The following is a 23,085-nucleotide window of genomic DNA, read 5'->3' as shown; positions in this document are numbered from 1 at the left end:
GCTCCACATCAACATGTCTTCCCTATTCTATTCACATCAACATGTCTCTCTCCTATTCTAAAGCTTCACATCACATGTCTCTCCTATTCTATTCACATCAACATGTCTCTCTCCTATTCTAAAGCTTCACATCAACATGTCTCTCTCCTGTTCTATTCACATCAACATGTCTCTCTCCTATCTAAAGCTCCACATCAACATGTCTCTCCTATTCTAAAGCTTCACATCAGCATTCTCTCTCCTATTCTAAAGCTTCACATCAGCATGTCTCTCTCCTATTCTAAAGCTTCACATCAACATGTCTCTCTCCTATTCTAAAGCTCCACATCAACATGTCTCTCTCCTATTCTAAAGCTTCACATCAACATGTCTCTCCTATTCTATTCACATCAACATGTCTCTCTCCTATTCTAAAGCTTCACATCAACATGTCTCTCTCCTATTCTATTCACATCAACATGTCTCTCTCCTATTCTAAAGCTCCACATCAACATGTCTCTCCTATTCTAAAGCTTCACATCAACATGTCTCTCCTATTCTAAAGCTTCACATCAACATGTCTCTCCTATTCTAAAGCTTCACATCAACATGTCTCTCCTATTCTAAAGCTTCACATCAACATGTCTCTCTCCTATTCTAAAGCTTCACATCAACATGTCTCTCCTATTCTAAAGCTTCACATCAACATGTCTCTCTCCTATTCTAAAGCTTCACATCAACATGTCTCTCTCCTATTCTAAAGCTTCACATCAACATGTCTCTCTCCTATTCTAAAGCTTCACATCAACATGTCTCTCTCCTATTCTAAAGCTTCACATCAACATGTCTCTCCTATTCTAAAGCTTCACATCAACATGTCTCTCTCCTATTCTAAAGCTTCACATCAACATGTCTCTCTCCTATTCTAAAGCTTCACATCAACATGTCTCTCTCCTATTCTAAAGCTTCACATCAACATGTCTCTCTCCTATTCTAAAGCTTCACATCAACATGTCTCTCCTATTCTAAAGCTTCACATCAACATGTCTCTCTCCTATTCTAAAGCTTCACATCAACATGTCTCTCTCCTATTCTAAAGCTTCACATCAACATGTCTCTCCTATTCTATTCACATCAACATGTCTCTCTCCTATTCTAAAGCTTCACATCAACATGTCTCTCTCCTATTCTAAAGCTTCACATCAACATGTCTCTCCTATTCTAAAGCTTCACATCAACATGTCTCTCTCCTATTCTAAAGCTTCACATCAACATGTCTCTCTCCTATTCTAAAGCTTCACATCAACATGTCTCTCTCCTATTCTAAAGCTTCACATCAACATGTCTCTCTCCTATTCTAAAGCTTCACATCAACATGTCTCTCTCCTATTCTAAAGCTTCACATCAACATGTCTCTCTCCTATTCTAAAGCTTCACATCAACATGTCTCTCTCCTATTCTAAAGCTTCACATCAACATGTCTCTCTCCTATTCTAAAGCTTCACATCAACATGTCTCTCTCCTATTCTAAAGCTTCACATCAACATGTCTCTCTCCTATTCTAAAGCTTCACATCAACATGTCTCTCTCCTATTCTAAAGCTTCACATCAACATGTCTCTCTCCTATTCTAAAGCTTCACATCAACATGTCTCTCTCCTATTCTAAAGCTTCACATCAACATGTCTCTCTCCTATTCTAAAGCTTCACATCAACATGTCTCTCTCCTATTCTAAAGCTTCACATCAACATGTCTCTCTCCTATTCTAAAGCTTCACATCAACATGTCTCTCCTATTCTAAAGCTTCACATCAACATGTCTCTCTCCTATTCTAAAGCTTCACATCAACATGTCTCTCCTATTCTAAAGCTTCACATCAACATGTCTCTCTCCTATTCTAAAGCTTCACATCAACATGTCTCTCCTATTCTAAAGCTTCACATCAACATGTCTCTCTCCTATTCTAAAGCTTCACATCAACATGTCTCTCTCCTATTCTAAAGCTTCACATCAACATGTCTCTCTCCTATTCTAAAGCTTCACATCAACATGTCTCTCTCCTATTCTAAAGCTTCACATCAACATGTCTCTCTCCTATTCTAAAGCTTCACATCAACATGTCTCTCTCCTATTCTAAAGCTTCACATCAACATGTCTCTCTCCTATTCTAAAGCTTCACATCAACATGTCTCTCTCCTATTCTAAAGCTTCACATCAACATGTCTCTCTCCTATTCTAAAGCTTCACATCAACATGTCTCTCTCCTATTCTAAAGCTTCACATCAACATGTCTCTCTCCTATTCTATTCACATCAACATGTCTCTCTCCTATTCTAAAGCTCCACATCAACATGTCTCTCCTATTCTATTCACATCAACATGTCTCTCTCCTATTCTAAAGCTTCACATCAACATGTCTCTCCTATTCTATTCACATCAACATGTCTCTCTCCTATTCTAAAGCTTCACATCAACATGTCTCTCCTATTCTAGCTTCACATCAACATGTCTCTCTCCTATTCTAAAGCTTCACATCAACATGTCTCTCCTATTCTAAAGCTTCACATCAACATGTCTCTCCTATTCTAAAGCTTCACATCAACATGTCTCTCCTATTCTAAAGCTTCACATCAACATGTCTCTCCTATTCTAAAGCTTCACATCAACATGTCTCTCCTATTCTAAAGCTTCACATCAACATGTCTCTCTCCTATTCTAAAGCTTCACATCAACATGTCTCTCTCCTATTCTAAAGCTTCACATCAACATGTCTCTCTCCTATTCTAAAGCTTCACATCAACATGTCTCTCTCCTATTCTAAAGCTTCACATCAACATGTCTCTCTCCTATTCTAAAGCTTCACATCAACATGTCTCTCTCCTATTCTAAAGCTTCACATCAACATGTCTCTCTCCTATTCTAAAGCTTCACATCAACATGTCTCTCCTATTCTAAAGCTTCACATCAACATGTCTCTCTCCTATTCTAAAGCTTCACATCAACATGTCTCTCTCCTATTCTAAAAGCTTCACATCAACATGTCTCTCTCCTATTCTATTCACATCAACATGTCTCTCTCCTATTCTAAAGCTCCACATCAACATGTCTCTCCTATTCTATTCACATCAAACATGTCTCTCTCCTATTCTAAAGCTTCACATCAACATGTCTCTCTCCTATTCTATTCACATCAACATGTCTCTCTCCTATTCTAAAAGCTCCACATCAACATGTCTCTCCTATTCTAAAGCTTCACATCAACATGTCTCTCCTATTCTAAAGCCTCACATTCAACATGTCTCTCCTATTCTAAAGCTTCACATCAACATGTCTCTCCTATTCTAAAGCTTCACATCAACATGTCTCTCTCCTATTCTAAAGCTTCACATCAGCATGTCTCTCCTATTCTAAAGCTTCACATCAACATGTCTCTCTCCTATTCTAAAGCTTCACATCAACATGTCTCTCTCCTATTCTAAAGCTTCACATCAACATGTCTCTCTCCTATTCTAAAGCTTCACATCAACATGTCTCTCTCCTATTCTAAAGCTTCACATCAACATGTCTCTCCTATTCTAAAGCTTCACATCACATGTCTCTCTCCTATTCTAAAGCTTCACATCAACATGTCTCTCTCCTATTCTAAAGCTTCACATCAACATGTCTCTCTCCTATTCTAAAGCTTCACATCAACATGTCTCTCTCCTATTCTAAAAGCTTCACATCAACATGTCTCTCTCCTATTCTAAAGCTTCACATCAACATGTCTCTCCTATTCTATTCACATCAACATGTCTCTCTCCTATTCTAAAGCTTCACATCAACATGTCCTCGCCTATTCTAAAGCTTCACATCAGCATGTCTCTCCTATTCTAAAGCTTCACATCAACATGTCTCTCTCCTATTCTAAAGCTTCACATCAACATGTCTCTCTCCTATTCTAAAGCTTCACATCAACATGTCTCCTCTCCTATTCTAAAGCTTCACATCAACATGTCTCTCTCCTATTCTAAAGCTTCACATCAACATGTCTCTCTCCTATTCTAAAGCTCACATCAACATGTCTCTCTCCTATTCTAAAGCTTCACATCACATGTCTCTCTTCCTATTCTAAAGCTTCACATCAACATGTCTCTCTCCTATTCTAAAGCTTCACATCAACATGTCTCTCTCCTATTCTAAAGCTTCACATCAACATGTCTCTCTCACTATTCTATTCACATCAAACATGTCTCTCTCCCTATTCTAAAGCTCCACATCAACATGTCTCTCCTATTCCATTCACATCAACATGTCTCTCTCCTATTCTAAAGCTTCACATCAACATGTCTCTCCTATTCTATTCACATCAACATGTCTCTCTCCTATTCTAAGCTTCACATCAACATGTCTCTCTCCTATTCTATTCACATCAACATGTCTCTCTCCTATTCTAAAGCTCCACATCAACATGTCTCTCCTATTCTATTCACATCAACATGTCTCTCTCCTATTCTAAGCTCCACATCAACATGTCTCTCCTATTCTATTCACATCAACATGTCTCTCTCCTATTCTAAAGCTTCACATCAACATGTCTCTCCTATTCTATTCACATCAACATGTCTCTCTCCTATTCTAAAGCTTCACATCAACATGTCTCTCTCCTATTCTATTCACATCAACATGTCTCTCTTCCTATTCTAAAGCTCCACATCAACATGTCTCTCCTATTCTATTCACATCAACATGTCTCTCTCCTATTCTAAAGCTTCACATCAACATGTCTCTCCTATTCTATTCACATCAACATGTCTCTCTCCTATTCTAAAGCTTCACATCAACATGTCTCTCTCCTGTTCTATTCACATCAACATGTCTCTCTCCTATTCTAAAGCTCCACATCAACATGTCTCTCCAATTCTAAAGCTTCACATCAGCATGTCTCTCTCCTATTCTAAAGCTTCACATCAGCATGTCTCTCTCCTATTCTAAAGCTCCACATCAACATGTCTCTCCTATTCTAAAGCTTCACATCAACATGTCTCTCCTATTCTATTCACATCAAACATGTCTCTCTCCTATTCTAAAGCTTCACATCAACATGTCTCTCGCCTATTCTAAAGCTTCACATCAGCATGTCTCTCCTATTCTAAAGCTTCACATCAACATGTCTCTCTCCTATTCTAAAGCTTCACATCAACATGTCTCTCTCCTATTCTAAAGCTTCACATCAACATGTCTCTCTCCTATTCTAAAGCTTCACATCAACATGTCTCTCTCCTATTCTAAAGCTTCACATCAAACATGTCTCTCTCCTATTCTAAGCTTCACATCAACATGTCTCTCTCCTATTCTAAAGCTTCACATCAACATGTCTCTCTCCTATTCTAAAGCTTCACATCAACATGTCTCTCTCCTATTCTATTCACATCAACATGTCTCTCTCCTATTCTAAAGCTCCACATCAACATGTCTCTCCTATTCTATTCACATCAACATGTCTCTCTCCTATTCTAAAGCTTCACATCAACATGTCTCTCCTATTCTATTCACATCAACATGTCTCTCTCCTATTCTAAAGCTTCACATCAACATGTCTCTCTCCTATTCTATTCACATCAACATGTCTCTCTCCTATTCTAAAGCTCCACATCAACATGTCTCTCCTATTCTAAAGCTTCACATCAACATGTCTCTCCTATTCTAAAGCTTCACATCAACATGTCTCTCCTATTCTAAAGCTTCACATCAACATGTCTCTCCTATTCTAAAGCTTCACATCAACATGTCTCTCTCCTATTCTAAAGCTTCACATCAGCATGTCTCTCCTATTCTAAAGCTTCACATCAACATGTCTCTCTCCTATTCTAAAGCTTCACATCAACATGTCTCTCTCCTATTCTAAAGCTTCACATCAACATGTCTCTCTCCTATTCTAAAGCTTCACATCAACATGTCTCTCTCCTATTCTAAAGCTTCACATCAACATGTCTCTCCTATTCTAAAGCTCACATCAAATGTCTCTCTCCTATTCTAAAGCTTCACATCACATGTCTCTCTCCTATTCTAAAGCTTCACATCAACATGTCTCTCTCCTATTCTAAAGCTTCACATCAACATGTCTCTCTCCATTCTAAAGCTTCACATCAACATGTCTCTCTCCTATTCTAAAGCTTCACATCAACATGTCTCTCCTATTCTATTCACATCAACATGTCTCTCTCCTATTCTAAAGCTTCACATCAAACATGTCCTCCGCTATTCTAAAGCTTCACATCAGCATGTCTTCTCCTATTCTAAAGCTTCACATCAACATGTCTCTCTCCTATTCTAAAGCTTCACATCAACATGTCTCTTCTCCTATTCTAAAGCTTCACATCAACATGTCTCTCTCCTATTCTAAAGCTTCACATCAACATGTCTCTCTCCTATTCTAAAGCTTCACATCAACATGTCTCTCTCCTATTCTAAAGCTTCACATCAACATGTCTCTCTCCTATTCTAAAGCTTCACATCAACATGTCTCTCTCCTATTCTAAAGCTCACATCAACATGTCTCTCTCCTATTCTAAAGCTTCACATCAACATGTCTCTCTCCTATTCTAAAGCTTCACATCAACATGTCTCTCTCCTATTCTAAAGCTTCACATCAACATGTCTCTCTCCTATTCTAAAGCTTCACATCAACATGTCCTCTCCTATTCTATTCACATCAACATGTCTCTCTCCTATTCTAAGCTCCACATCAACATGTCTCTCCTATTCCATTCACATCAACATGTCTCTCTCCTATTCTAAAGCTTCACATCAACATGTCTCTCCTATTCTATTCACATCAACATGTCTCTCTCCTATTCTAAAGCTTCACATCAACATGTCTCTCTCCTATTCTATTCACATCAACATGTCTCTCTCCTATTCTAAAGCTCCACATCAACATGTCTCTCCTATTCTATTCACATCAACATGTCTCTCTCCTATTCTAAAGCTCCACATCAACATGTCTCTCCTATTCTATTCACATCAACATGTCTCTCTCCTATTCTAAAGCTTCACATCAACATGTCTCTCCTATTCTATTCACATCAACATGTCTCTCTCCTATTCTAAAGCTTCACATCAACATGTCTCTCTCCTATTCTATTCACATCAACATGTCTCTCTCCTATTCTAAAGCTCCACATCAACATGTCTCTCCTATTCTATTCACATCAACATGTCTCTCTCCTATTCTAAAGCTTCACATCAACATGTCTCTCCTATTCTATTCACATCAACATGTCTCTCTCCTATTCTAAAGCTTCACATCAACATGTCTCTCTCCTGTTCTATTCACATCAACATGTCTCTCTCCTATTCTAAAGCTCCACATCAACATGTCTCTCCAATTCTAAAGCTTCACATCAGCATGTCTCTCTCCTATTCTAAAGCTTCACATCAGCATGTCTCTCTCCTATTCTAAAGCTCCACATCAACATGTCTCTCCTATTCTAAAGCTTCACATCAACATGTCTCTCCTATTCTATTCACATCAACATGTCTCTCTCCTATTCTAAAGCTTCACATCAACATGTCTCTCGCCTATTCTAAAGCTTCACATCAGCATGTCTCTCCTATTCTAAAGCTTCACATCAACATGTCTCTCTCCTATTCTAAAGCTTCACATCAACATGTCTCTCTCCTATTCTAAAGCTTCACATCAACATGTCTCTCTCCTATTCTAAAGCTTCACATCAACATGTCTCTCTCCTATTCTAAAGCTTCACATCAACATGTCTCTCTCCTATTCTAAAGCTTCACATCAACATGTCTCTCTCCTATTCTAAAGCTTCACATCAACATGTCTCTCTCCTATTCTAAAGCTTCACATCAACATGTCTCTCTCCTATTCTATTCACATCAACATGTCTCTCTCCTATTCTAAAGCTCCACATCAACATGTCTCTCCTATTCTATTCACATCAACATGTCTCTCTCCTATTCTAAAGCTTCACATCAACATGTCTCTCCTATTCTATTCACATCAACATGTCTCTCTCCTATTCTAAAGCTTCACATCAACATGTCTCTCTCCTATTCTATTCACATCAACATGTCTCTCTCCTATTCTAAAGCTCCACATCAACATGTCTCTCTCCTATTCTAAAGCTTCACATCAGCATGTCTCTCTCCTATTCTAAAGCTTCACATCAACATGTCTCTCTCCTATTCTAAAGCTTCACATCAACATGTCTCTCCTATTCTAAAGCTTCACATCAACATGTCTCTCCTATTCTAAAGCTTCACATCAACATGTCTCTCCTATTCTAAAGCTTCACATCAACATGTCTCTCCTATTCTAAAGCTTCACATCAACATGTCTCTCCTATTCTAAAGCTTCACATCAACATGTCTCTCTCCTATTCTAAAGCTTCACATCAACATGTCTCTCTCCTATTCTAAAGCTTCACATCAACATGTCTCTCTCCTATTCTAAAGCTTCACATCAGCATGTCTCTCTCCTATTCTAAAGCTTCACATCAACATGTCTCTCTCCTATTCTAAAGCTTCACATCAACATGTCTCTCTCCTATTCTAAAGCTTCACATCAACATGTCTCTCTCCTATTCTAAAGCTTCACATCAGCATGTCTCTCCTATTCTAAAGCTTCACATCAACATGTCTCTCTCCTATTCTAAAGCTTCACATCAACATGTCTCTCTCCTATTCTAAAGCTTCACATCAACATGTCTCTCTCCTATTCTATTCACATCAACATGTCTCTCTCCTATTCTAAAGCTCCACATCAACATGTCTCTCCTATTCTATTCACATCAACATGTCTCTCTCCTATTCTAAAGCTTCACATCAACATGTCTCTCCTATTCTATTCACATCAACATGTCTCTCTCCTATTCTAAAGCTTCACATCAACATGTCTCTCTCCTGTTCTATTCACATCAACATGTCTCTCTCCTATTCTAAAGCTCCACATCAACATGTCTCTCCAATTCTAAAGCTTCACATCAGCATGTCTCTCTCCTATTCTAAAGCTTCACATCAGCATGTCTCTCTCCTATTCTAAAGCTTCACATCAACATGTCTCTCTCCTATTCTAAAGCTCCACATCAACATGTCTCTCTCCTATTCTAAAGCTTCACATCAACATGTCTCTCCTATTCTATTCACATCAACATGTCTCTCTCCTATTCTAAAGCTTCACATCAACATGTCTCTCTCCTATTCTATTCACATCAACATGTCTCTCCTATTCTAAAGCTTCACATCAACATGTCTCTCTCCTATTCTATTCACATCAACATGTCTCTCTCCTATTCTAAAGCTTCACATCAACATGTCTCTCTCCTATTCTAAAGCTTCACATCAACATGTCTCTCCTATTCTAAAGCTTCACATCAACATGTCTCTCTCCTATTCTAAAGCTCCACATCAACATGTCTCTCTCCTATTCTAAAGCTTCACATCAACATGTCTCTCTCCTATTCTAAAGCTCCACATCAACATGTCTCTCCTATTCTAAAGCTTCACATCAACATGTCTCTCCTATTCTAAAGCTTCACATCAACATGTCTCTCTCCTATTCTAAAGCTCCACATCAACATGTCTCTCCTATTCTAAAGCTTCACATCAACATGTCTCTCTCCTATTCTATTCACATCAACATGTCTCTCTCCTATTCTAAAGCTCCACATCAACATGTCTCTCCTATTCTAAAGCTTCACATCAACATGTCTCTCTGTCTGCCTTAATTATATATATATATTAATTAATATTAATTATCATGAGTTCTATTATTTCTTCCCATGAAGACATTTTCTCCCCCATCTGAATATTTGTAATATATAATCAGCAGCCATCGGCGTGATGGGCCATACCGACTGTCATCGGCGTGATGGGCCATACCGACTGTCATCGGCGTGATGGGCCATACCGACTGTCATCGGCGTGATGGGCCATACCGACTGTCATCGGCGTGATGGGCCATACCGACTGTCATCGGCGTGATGGGCCATACCGACTGTCATCGGCGTGATGGGCCATACCGACTGTCATCGGCGTGATGGGCCATACCAACTCATCGGCGTGATGGGCCATACCGACTGTCATCTGCGTGATGGGCCATACCGACTGTCATCAGCGTGATGGGCCATACCGACTGTCATCAGCGTGATGGGCCATACCGACTGTCATCGGCGTGATGGGCCATACCGACTCATCAGCGTGATGGGCCATACCGGCTGTCATCGGCGTGATGGGCCATACCGGCTGTCATCAGCGTGATGGGCCATACCGACTGTCATCAGCGTGATGGGCCATACCGACTGTCATCAGCGTGATGGGCCATACCGACTGTCATCAGCGTGATGGGCCATACCGGCTGTCATCGGCGTGATGGGCCATACCGACTGTCATCAGCGTGATGGGCCATACCGACTGTCATCGGCCATACCGACTGTCATCAGCGTGATGGGCCATACCGACTGTCATCAGCGTGATGGGCCATACCGACTGTCATCAGCGTGATGGGCCATACCGACTGTCATCAGCGTGATGGGCCATACCGACTGTCATCAGCGTGATGGGCCATACCGACTGTCATCAGCGTGATGGGCCATACCGACTGTCATCAGCGTGATGGGCCATACCGACTGTCATCAGCGTGATCCCGGAGGGGCCATACCGACTGTCATCAGAAATGTTTGCTAAGATGAAAAAACTTGACATAAGTATTCAGACCCTTTACTCAGTACTCTATTGAAGCATCTCTGGCAGCGACTACAGCCTCCAGTCTTCTTGGGTATGACACTACAAGCTCGGCACACCTGTATTTGGGGAGTTTCTCACAATATTCTTTTCACCCTTCTAAATAACACATCACATCTGACTATCAAACATTGATCTATTTTCCTAACTGGTTTTAGCTGTGAAAAGGTCACTAATAGAAAACAGAAAGGTGTCAATGTATTTTCCCCGCATATCCTTTCTGAATTTAAAAGTAATCCAAGAAGTTATCTAGTTTTTCAAAATTATATGACCACAATATTTTAGCAAGTAACGGATTACAATTACATCCGTTATTCCCGAATCATCATGATGTCATCATGTCAGCAACTCCTACCTGCAACTCTCCGGACGAACTCCACGGCCTGGTCCACAACGTTGTTATCGGTAACCTGATCTAGGATCCCCAGCTTCAGGGCCTCAGCAGCAGAGATATGGCGACCTAGGAAGTATACAACAGTCTGCGTTCAGCACCCCAATTCTCATCTTTTTTTTACACTGATTGGACTTTTGTCCAATCACATTTGATATTTTCTCATTACATATTTTTCAGATACACAGGGCATTTTGAAAGTATTCAGACCCCTTGACTTTTTCTACATTTTGTTACCTTACAGCCTTATTCTAAATTGTTTTTTTACCCCTCAATCTACACACAATACCCCATAATGACAACACAATACCCCATAATGACATCACAATACCCCATAATGACATCACAATACCCCATAATGACATCACAATACCCCATAATGACATCACAATACCCCATAATGACAATAACAGATTTGGATTTGTATTTCATGTAATGGACATACACAAAATAGTCCAAATTGGTGAAGAAAAAAAACAACACTTGTTTCAAAAGAATTATACAAAATAAATGACAGAAAAGTGATGCATAGGTCGTAGGTCTTCACCCCCTTTGCTATGAAGCCCCTAAATAAGACCTGGTGCAACCAATTACCTTCAGAAGTCACATAATTAGTTAAATAAAGTCCACCTGGGCGGAATCTAAGTGTCACATGATCTGTCACATGATCTCAGTATATATACACCTATTCTGAAAGGCCCCAGAGTCTGCAACACCACTAAGCAAGCGGCACCATGAAGACAAACGTGCTCTCCAAACAGGTCAGGGACAAAGTTGTGTAGAAGTACAGATCAGGGTTGGGTTATAAAAAAATATCTGAAACTTTGAACATCCCACAGAGCACCATTAAATCTATTATTAAAAAATGGAAAGAATATGGCACCATAACAAACCTGCCAAGAGAGGGCCGCGCACCAAAACTCACAGACCAGGCAAGCGCTAGCAAACGCTAGGCAAACGCTAGCGTCCCACTAGTGAAATTGCAGGGCGCCAAATTCAAAACAACAGAAATCCCATAATTAGAATTCCTCAAACATACAAGTATTTTACACCATTTTAAAGATAAACTTCTTGTAAATCCAGCCACAGTGTCCGATTTCAAATAGGATTAAAATAAGAATAGGATTAAAATAGAATTAGATAGATTATGTTAGGTTATGTTAGGTCAGCACCTAGTCACAGAAAACCATACAGCCATTTTCCAGTCAAGGAGAGAGCTCACAAAGTCAGAAATAGCGATTAAATTAATCACTAACCTTTGATGATCTTCATCAGATGGCACTCACGGGACTTCATGTTACACAATAAATGTGTGTTTTGTTCGATAAAGTTAATATTTTTGGCCAAAATCCTCATTTGAAATGGGTGTTTTATGTTCACAAATGCATTGTCTCAAACAAACATCCGGTGAAAGTGCAGAGAGACACATCAAATTACAGAAATACTCATCATAAACATTGATAAAAGATACAAGTGTCAAACATAAGAATACAGATAAACCTCCGCTGTTTCAGATTTCAAAAAGGCTTTACGGCGAAAGCACACTTTGCGATTATGTTAGGTCAGCACCTAGCAACAGAAACCAATACAGCCATTTTCCAGCCAAGGAGAGTGTCACAAAAGTCAGAATTCAAATGAATCACTTACCTTTGATGATGTTCATTTGGTGGCACTCTCCATGTTAGACAACACATTTTCATTTCGTTCGATAAAGTTCATCTTTATGTCCAAATACCTCAGTTTTGTTGGGGCGTTTAGTTCAGAAATCCAAAGGCACAATGCGCGCTCTCAAAACCAAGACAAAAGTCAAAAAAGTACAATAAAAGATAGTAGAAACATGTCAAACGATGTTTAAAATCAATCCTCGGGTTGTTTTTGTCAAAAATAATAAATATTTCAACCGGACAAGAGCTTCATCAATGGAAAAGGTAAACAAGAAATGCGCGCTCACGTGCTTGGTTTATGGATGGAAATTTCCACTGTCCTCTCTTTGAAAGCGGTGTATCTCCCTCATTTTCAGAGTAAAAGCCTGAAACAATGCCTAAAGACTGGTCACATGTGGAGGAAGCCATAGAGATTGTGAACTGGGTCCTAAGTCTTTATTTGGTGGACAGGCTTTCAGTGGAAAAACAGCCTCTCAAAATTATAGTACTTCCTGGTTGGATTTTCTCAGGTTTTCGCCATATCAGTTCTGTTATTTTACCTTTATTTAACTAGGCAAGTCAGTGAAGAACACATTCTTATTTTCAATGAGGGCCTAGGAACAGTGGGTTAACTGGTCTAGGAACAGTGGGTTAACTGGTCTAGGAACAGTGGGTTAACTGGTCTAGGAACAGTGGGTTAACTGGTCTAGGAACAGTGGGTTAACTGGTCTAGGAACAGTGGGTTAACTGGTCTAGGAACAGTGGGTTAACTGGTCTAGGAACAGTGGGTTAACTGGCCTAGGAACAGTGGGTTAACTGGTCTAGGAACAGTGGGTTAACTGGTCTAGGAACAGTGGGTTAACTGGTCTAGGAACAGTGGGTTAACTGCCTGTTCAGGGGAACAGTGGGTTAACTGGTCTAGGAACAGTGGGTTAACTGGTCTAGGAACAGTGGGTTAACTGCCTGTTCAGGGGAACAGTGGGTTAACTGGCCTAGGAACAGTGGGTTAACTGGCCTAGAAACAGTGGGTTAACTGGTCTAGGAACAGTGGGTTAACTGGTCTAGGAACAGTGGGTTAACTGGTCTAGGAACAGTGGGTTAACTGGCCTAGAAACAGTGGGTTAACTGGTCTAGGAACAGTGGGTTAACTGGTCTAGGAACAGTGGGTTAACTGCCTGTTCAGGGGCAGAACAACAGATTTGTTATTTATTATATTTATTATAAGGCAACAAAATAGGAAAAATGACAAGGGGGGTGAATACTTTCGCAAGCCACTGTAGATATGTGTGCCTTTCCAAATCATGTCCAATCAATTGAATTTAACACAAGGATGATCAATGGAAACAGGATGCACCGGAGCTCAATTTTGAGTCTCATAGCAAAGGGTCTGAATACTTATGTAAATAAGGCATTTCTGTTTTTTATTTTTAATACATTTGCAAAAAAACAACAACATTTATTTGCTTTGGCATTATGGGGTATCACGTGTAGATTTATGAGGGAGATTTTAATAGATTTTATATTAAGGCTGTGACGTAACAAAATGTGGAAAAAGTCAAAGGGTCTGAATACTTTCCGAATGCGCTGTATGTACAAAAGTATGTCGACACCCCTTCACATTAGACAAACATTGGCAGTAGAATGGCCTTACTGAAGAGCTCAGTGACTTTCAATGTGGCAGCGTCATAGGATGCCAGGTTTCCAACAAGTCAGTTCGTGAAATTTCTGCCCCGGTCAACTGTAAGTGCTGTTATTGTGAAGTGGAAACATCTAGGAGCAACACCGTCTCAGCCGCGAAGTGATAGGCCACACAAGCTCACAGAACGGGACTGCCAAGTGCTAAAGCACATAGCGCGTAAAAATCATCTGTCCTCGGTTGCAACACTCACTACAGAGTTCCAAACTGCCTCTGGAAGCAACACTCACTACTGAGTTCCAAACTGCCTCTGGAAGCAACACTCACTACTGAGTTCCAAACTGCCCTGGAAGCAACACTCACTACTGAGTTCCAAACTGCCACTGGAAGCAACACTCACTACTGAGTTCCAAACTGCCTCTGGAAGCAACACTCACTACTGAGTTCCAAACTGCCTCTGGAAGCAACACTCACTACTGAGTTCCAAACTGCCTCTGGAAGCAACACTCACTACAGAGTTCCAAACTGCCCTGGAAGCAACACTCACTACAGAGTTCCAAACTGCCTCTGGAAGCAACACTCACTACAGAGTTCTAAACTGCCACTGGAAGCAACACTCACTACTGAGTTCCAAACTTCCTCTGGAAGCAACACTCACTACTAGGTTCCAAACTGCCTCTGGAAGCAACACTCACTACAGAGTTCCAAACTGCCCTGGAAGCAACACTCACTACAGAGTTCCAAACTGCCCTGGAAGCAACACTCACTACTGAGTTCCAAACTGCCTCTGGAAGCAACACTCACCACCGAGTTCCAAACTGCCCTGGAAGCAACACTCACTACAGAGTTCCAAACTGCCACTGGAAGCAACACTCACTACAGAGTTCCAAACTGCCCTGGAAGCAACACTCACTACAGAGTTCCAAACTGCCTTTGGAAGCAACACTCACTACCGAGTTCCAAACTGCCTTTGGAAGCAACACTCACTACAGAGTTCCAAACTGCCACTGGAAGTAACGTCAGCACAAGAACTGTTCGCCGGGAGTTTCATAAAACGGGTTTCCATGGCCGAGCAGCAGCACACAAGCCTAAGATCACCATGCGCAATGCCAAGTGTCGGCTGGAGTGGTGTAAAGCTTGCTGAACTCTGGAGTAGTGGAAACACGTTCTCTGGAGTGATGAATCAGGCTTCACCATCTGGCAGTCCGACGAACAAATCTGGCTTTTGCAGATGCCAGGAGGACCCCAATGCATAACACCAATGATTTTGGAAATGTTTGATGAGCAGTTATCTACATAATTTTTTCACTTATACTACAATGACCAAAAGTATCAGGGATTGGGCAGTCATAGGGTCTTATTTTACAGCCCTGGCTAGGGCCAAATTCAGTATTTTAAGGAATTAATCTTGCTTTAGGGTAAGTGTAATAAAAAATTGTCAGAAAACTTCTAGTGACTACGGTTTCATTGACAAACATTAGGATTTAATTTGATTTAACAGCATGGAATAGAAAGGTGACTGCTCAAAAGGTACAATGCTGACCCCTGCTGGAGACATGGACAAAGTACCCCTCCGGCGGCACCCTTTTAAGCAATAAATACCGTAAGCATTTTATGTAAAACAATGCTAATGATATATTATGAATACAAACGGAACCCATAATGCATCTGTACATTGAATGTGCAAAGACATGAGATGAAAAGACATTTCTAGCGAGAGGAAAAAAAGGATGAGTCATGTTGTCTACCTGTAGTGATGAGGTCCAGGGCGGCTGTTAACCCTATGAGTCTGGGTAGACGTTGTGACCCCCCTGCGCCTGGCAGCAGACCCAGGGTCACCTCTGGAAGTCCTAGAAGGGCCTGAAAACAGAAGTTATTACGTTGAATAATAATAACACATAGGATTTCAAATGCCTTTAAAAAAAAACACAATGTACAGCAAAGAAAATACAACCAAACAAGAACAAAACAATAGAATGACAATAGAAATAAAAGCTCCATACACTGTTTGGTCAATAGTATGTGGACACCCCTTCAAATTAGTGGATTCGGCTGTTTCAGTCACACTTGTTGCTGACACGTGTGTAAAACACAGCCATGCAATCTCCATAGACAAACATTGGTAGTAGAATAGCCTTACTGAAGAGTCCTACCGTCATAGGATGCCACCTTTCCAACAAGTCAGTTGGTCAAATTTCTGCCCTGCTAGAGCTGCTCCAGTCAGAACTAAGTTCTGTTATTGTGAAGTGGAAACGTGTAGGAGCAACAACGGCTCAGCCGTCAAGTGGAGTGATGATTCACGCTTCACTATCTGTCAGTCCGACGGATAAATCTGGGTTTGGCAGATGCCAGGATAAAGCTTCCTGCCCCAATGCCTAGTGCCAACTGTACATTTGTAAATTTGGTGGTGGAGGAATAATGGTCTGGGGCTGTTTTTCGGCTTGTTTTTCACAGGTCCCTTAGTTCCAGTGAAGGGAAATATTAACGCTACAATGACATTCTAGATTATTCTGTCCTTCCAACCTTGTGGCAACAGTTTGGGAAAGGCCCTTTCCTGTTTCAGCATGACAATGCCTCCGTGCACAAAGTCAGGTCCATACAGAAATGGTTTTCGAGATTGGTGTGGAAGAACTTGACTGGCCTGCACAGAGCCCTGACCTCAACCCCATCAAACACCTTTGGGATGAATTGAAACACCGACTGTGAGCCAAGCCTAATTGCCCAACATCAGTGCCCAACCTCACTAAATACTGTTTTGGCTGAATGGAAGCATCTCCACGCATCAACCACACATAGGATTTAAAATGCCTTGTTGTGTTGTCTGCAAACTTAATGATGGTGTTGGAGTCGTGCCTGGTCATGCAGTCGTGGGTGAACAGGGAGTACAGGAGGGGACTGAGCGCGCACCCCTGGGGGGCCCCAGTGTTAAGGATCAGTGTGGCAGATGTGTTGCTACCTACCCTCACCACCTGGGGGCGGCCCGTCAGGAAGTCCAGGATCCAGTTGCAGAGTGAGGTGTTTAGTCCCAAGGTCCTTAGCTCAGTGATGAGCTTTGAGGGCACTATGGTGTTGAACGCTGAGTTGTAGTCAATGAATAGCATTCTCACATAGGTGTTCCTTTTGTCTAGGTGGGAAAGGGCAGTGTGGAGTGCAATAGAGATTGCATCATCTGTGGATCTGTTTGGGCAGTATGCAAATTGGAGTGGGTCTAGGGTTTCTGGGATAATGGTGTTGGCAATGGATGTGAGGGCTATGGGTCTGTAGTCATTTAGGCAGGTTGCCTTTGTGTTCTTGGGCACAGGGACTATGGTGGTCTGCTTGAAACATGTTGGTATTACAGACTCAATCAGGGACATGTTGAAAATGTCAGTGACAACCCCTGCCAGTTGGTCAGCACATGCCCAGAGCACACGTCCTGGTAATCTGTCTGGCCCCGCAGCCTTGTGTATGTTGACCTGTTTAAAGGTCTTAATCACGTCGGCTACGGAGAGCGTGATCACACAGTCATCCGGAACAGCTGATGCTCTCATGCATGCCTCAGTGGTGCTTGCCTCGAAGCGAGCATAGAAGTGATTTAGCTTGCCTGGTAGGCTCGTGTCACTGGGCAGCTCTCGGCTATGCTAGTTTGCCCTGCCACATAAGACGTGCGTCAGAGCTGGTGTAGTATGATTAGATCTTAGTCCTGTATTGACCCTTTGCCTGTTTGATGGTTTGTCACAGGGCATAGCGGGATTCCTTGTAAATTTCCGGGTTAGAGTCTCGCTCCTTGAAAGCGGCAGCTCTGCCCTTTAGCTCAGTGCGAATGTTGCCTGTAATCCATGGCTTCTGGTTGGGGTATGTACGCACAGTCACTGTGGGGACAACATCCTCGATGCACTTATTGATAAAGCCAGTGACTGATGTGGTGTACTCCTCAATGCAATCGGAGGAATCCCAGAACATGTTCCAGTCTGTGATAGCAAAACAGTCCTGTAGTTTAGCATCTGCTTCATCTGACCACTTTTTTATAGACCGAGTCACTGGTGCTTCCTGCTTTAATTTTTGCTAATAAGCAGGAATCAGGAGGATAGAGTTGTGGTTGGATATATCAAATGGAGGGCGAGGGAGAGCTTTGTATGCGTCTCTGTGTGTGGAGGACAGGTGATCTAGATTTTTTTTTACCTTTGGTTGTATATTTAACATGTTGATAGAAATTTGGTAGAACTGATTTAAGTTTCCCTGCATTAAAGTCTCCGGCCACTAGGAGTGCCGCCTCTGGGTGAGTGGTTTCCTGTTTGCTTATTTCCTTATACAGCTGACTGAGTGCAGTCTTAGTGCCAGCATCTGTCTGTGGTGGTAAATAAACAGCCACGAAGAGTATAGCTGAAAACTATCTTGGCAAATAGTCTGGTCTATAGTTTATCATAAGATACTCTACTTCAGGCGAGCAAAATCTAAAGACTTCCTTAGCACCAACTGTTGTTTACAAATATGCACAGATCCCCCCCCCCCCATCTTAGTGTGTTGTTCCATCTAGCCGGTGCAGCGTATATCCCGCTAGCTGAATATCCATGTCGTCATTCAGCCACGATTCCGTGAAACATAAGATAATACAGTTTTTGATATCCCATTGGTAGGATATTCGTGATCATACCTCGTCTAATGTATTGTCCAATGATTGCAAATTGGCGAGTAATATTGACGGTAACGGCAGCTTTCCTACTCGCCTTCTGCGGGTCCTCACAAGGCATCCCGCTCTGTGTCCCCTGTACCTGCGCCTCTTCCTCTTGCAAAATAACGGGGAGTGTTTGGAGAATGTCCTGTGCGTCTTGCTTGTTGAAGAAAAAATCTGTCTAATCCGAGGTGAGTGATCGCTGTCCTGATATCCAGAAGCTCTTAGTCTAATCCGAGGTGAGTGATCGCTGTCCTGATATCCAGAAGCTCTTAGTCTAATCCGAGGTGAGTGATCGCTGTCCTGATATCCAGAAGCTCTAAGTCTAATCCGAGGTGAGTGATCGCTGTCCTGATATCCAGAAGCTCTTAGTCTAATCCGAGGTGAGTGATCGCTGTCCTGATATCCAGAAGCTCTTAGTCTAATCCGAGGTGAGTGATCGCTGTCCTGATTTCCAGAAGCTCTTAGTCTAATCCGAGGTGAGTGATCGCTGTCCTGATATCCAGAAGCTCTAAGTCTAATCCGAGGTGAGTGATCGCTGTCCTGATATCCAGAAACTCTTTGTCTAATCCGAGGTGAGTGATCGCTGTCCTGATATCCAGAAGCTCTAAGTCTAATCCGAGGTGAGTGATCGCTGTCCTGATATCCAGAAGCTCTTAGTCTAATCCGAGGTGAGTGATCGCTGTCCTGATATCCAGAAGCTCTTAGTCTAATCCGTGGTGAGTGATCGCTGTCCTGATATCCAGAAGCTCTAAGTCTAATCCGAGGTGAGTGACCGCTGTCCTGATATCCAGAAACTCTTTGTCTAATCCGAGGTGAGTGATCGCTGTCCTGATATCCAGAAGCTCTTAGTCTAATCCGAGGTGAGTGATCGCTGTCCTGATATCCAGAAACTCTTTGTCTAATCCGAGGTGAGTGATCGCTGTCCTGATATCCAGAAACTCTTTGTCTAATCCGAGGTGAGTGATCGCTGTCCTGATATCCAGAAGCTCTTAGTCTAATCCGAGGTGAGTGATCGCTGTCCTGATATCCAGAAACTCTTTGTCTAATCCGAGGTGAGTGATCTCTGTCCTGATTTCCAGAAGCTCTAAATCTAATCTGAGGTGAGTGATCTCTGTCCTGATTTCCAGAAGCTCTAAATCTAATCCGAGGTGAGTGATCTCTCTCCTGATTTCCAGAAGTTCTGTTTTGCCGTAAGATACGGTTGCAGAAACATGTACAAAATAAGTTACAAATAACGCAAATGAAACCCCACATAATACCACAATTGGTTGGGCGCCCGTACCACTGCTGCCATTTCTTCTGGCGCCATTTTAACATTCCAGAGAACACTGTCAGTCAGTCAGTCCTGTTAGGTAATTATTTTTCAGAGTAAATAACTCATGAACACTAGAGAAGCTTTAACCAAGTTTAAATCTTCCCAAAGGTTCTGTAATTAGACAGCAAAACATTTCTCACATCACAGTTATATACATTTGACTTAAAACACTCCTCCTTCTGTCCAATTCCTACATTTTATGGCTCCACAGGAAGCTAATAAAGAGGGTAACAGGATACCAAACCTGTATTACTCTCTTAAGAGAATCTGTCCTCACCCCCTCCTTCATCTAATCTACAGATGTCCATCTGTCTCCCCTGTTTCACACGTTGCTCTCCTCTCACCCCCCCCCCCCCCCCCCCAACACATTCTGAAGCCATCTGTCTTTCTTCAGAGAACCATTCACTTCTGACATAACACCCAGTCTCTTTCATTTCCTATCATTCATTTACAATCTCAATGATCAAAGTTCAGCCGATTACAACAGACCTATGATCGATCGGTCGGTCGGTCAGTCAGCCAGTCAGTCAGTGTAGCCTAGTGGTTAGAGTGTTGGACTAGTAACCGGAAGGTTGCAAGTTCAAATCCCCGAGCTGACAAGGTACAAATCTGTTGTTCTGCCCCTGAACAACCCACTGTCAGTCAGTCAGACCACTCAGTCAATCAGTGGGCCCTATGATCAATCAGTCAATCAGATTATGGGAGGTACAGAGTACTACATAGAGCCATGACTACATGGAACTCTATTCCACATCAGGTAACTGATGCAGCAGTAGAATCAGATTTAAAAAGCAGGTAAAAATACACCTCATGGAACAGTGGGGACTGTGAAGAGACACACAGACGCTAGCACACACATTGTAATATTATTGTATGGTGGTTTTATACAGTTTGTATTTTAGATTTGTAGTTCATGTTATGATGTACTGTTTAATCCTTTGTTTTATATGTAATCCCTAGTTAAATAACGGATAAATAAACGTAAGTGCTTTATTATGTTTGGACCCCAGGAAGAGTAGCTGCTGCCTTGGCAGGAACTAATGGGGATCCATAATAAACCCCAGGAAGAGTAGCTGCTGCCTTGGCAGGAACTAATGGGGATCCATAATAAACCCCAGGAAGAGTAGCTGCTGCCTTGACAGGAACTAATGGGGATCCATAATAAACCCCAGGAAGAGTAGCTGCTGCCTTGACAGGAACTAATGGGGATCCATAATAAACCCCAGGAAGAGTAGCTGCTGCCTTGACAGGAACTAATGGTGATCCATAATAAACCCCAGGAAGAGTAGCTGCTGCCTTGGCAGGAACTAATGGGGATCCATAATAAACCCCAGGAAGCGTAGCTGCTGCCTTGACAGGAACTAATGGGGATCCATAATAAACCCCAGGAAGAGTAGCTGCTGCCTTGGCAGGAACTAATGGGGATCCATAATAAACCCCAGGAAGAGTAGCTGCTGCCTTGGCAGGAACTAATGGGGATCCATAATAAACCCCAGGGAGAGTAGCTGCTGCCTTGGCAGGAACTAATGATGATCCATAATAAACCCCAGGAAGAGTAGCTGCTGCCTTGGCAGGAACTAATGGGGATCCATAATAAACCCCAGGAAGAGTAGCTGCTGCCTTGGCAGGAACTAATGGGGATCCATAATAAACCCCAGGAAGAGTAGCTGCTGCCTTGGCAGGAACTAATGGGGATCCATAATAAACCCCAGGAAGAGTAGCTGCTGCCTTGGCAGGAACTAATGATGATCCATAATAAACCCCAGGAAGAGTAGCTGCTGCCTTGGCAGGAACTAATGGGGATCCATAATAAACCCCAGGAAGACTAGCTGCTGCCTTGACAGGAACTAATGGGGATCCATAATAAACCCCAGGAAGAGTAGCTGCTGCCTTGGCAGGAACTAATGGGGATCCATAATAAACCCCAGGAAGCGTAGCTGCTGCCTTGACAGGAACTAATGGGGATCCATAATAAACCCCAGGAAGAGTAGCTGCTGCCTTGGCAGGAACTAATGGGGATCCATAATAAACCCCAGGAAGAGTAGCTGCTGCCTTGGCAGGAACTAATGGGGATCCATAATAAACCCCAGGGAGAGTAGCTGCTGCCTTGGCAGGAACTAATGATGATCCATAATAAACCCCAGGAAGAGTAGCTGCTGCCTTGGCAGGAACTAATGGGGATCCATAATAAACCCCAGGAAGAGTAGCTGCTGCCTTGGCAGGAACTAATGGGGATCCATAATAAACCCCAGGAAGAGTAGCTGCTGCCTTGGCAGGAACTAATGATGATCCATAATAAACCCCAGGAAGAGTAGCTGCTGCCTTGGCAGGAACTAATGGGGATCCATAATAAACCCCAGGGAGAGTAGCTGCTGCCTTGGCAGGAACTAATGGGGATCCATAATAAACCCCAGGAAGAGTAGCTGCTGCCTTGGCAGGAACTAATTGGGATCCATAATAAACCCCAGGAAGAGTAGCTGCTGCCTTGGCAGGAACTAATGGGGATCCATAATAAACCCCAGGAAGAGTAGCTGCTGCCTTGGCAGGAACTAATGGGGATCCATAATAAACCCCAGGAAGAGTAGCTGCTGCCTTGGCAGGAACTAATGGGGATCCATAATAAACCCCAGGAAGAGTAGCTGCTGCCTTGGCAGGAACTAATGGGGTTCCATAATAAACCCCAGGAAGAGTAGCTGCTGTCTTGGCAGGAACTAATGGGGA

General features: G+C 42.2%; 1 protein-coding gene across 2 annotated transcripts in view; it reads right to left on the bottom strand.

Annotated features, from left to right (window-relative positions):
- The window catches only part of ehhadh (enoyl-CoA, hydratase/3-hydroxyacyl CoA dehydrogenase), a 67,536-nt gene that overhangs the window by 42,269 nt on the left and 2,182 nt on the right, over positions 1-23,085 (bottom strand). For both annotated transcript variants that reach the window (XM_031805684.1, XM_031805685.1), the window contains exons 4-5: positions 16,144-16,255; positions 11,081-11,185 (exon numbers count right to left, since the gene is read on the bottom strand). In XM_031805684.1, coding sequence (XP_031661544.1) covers positions 11,081-11,185; positions 16,144-16,255 — 217 coding nt within the window. The remainder of the gene's footprint in view (positions 1-11,080; positions 11,186-16,143; positions 16,256-23,085) is intronic.

This window comes from Oncorhynchus kisutch, linkage group LG26 (assembly GCF_002021735.2).
Source record: "Oncorhynchus kisutch isolate 150728-3 linkage group LG26, Okis_V2, whole genome shotgun sequence".
In the NCBI taxonomy this organism is placed as follows: Eukaryota; Metazoa; Chordata; class Actinopteri; order Salmoniformes; family Salmonidae; genus Oncorhynchus; species Oncorhynchus kisutch.
The sequence above is the reverse complement of the archived record's forward strand: the minus strand, read 5'-3'. Positions and strand labels throughout refer to the sequence as shown.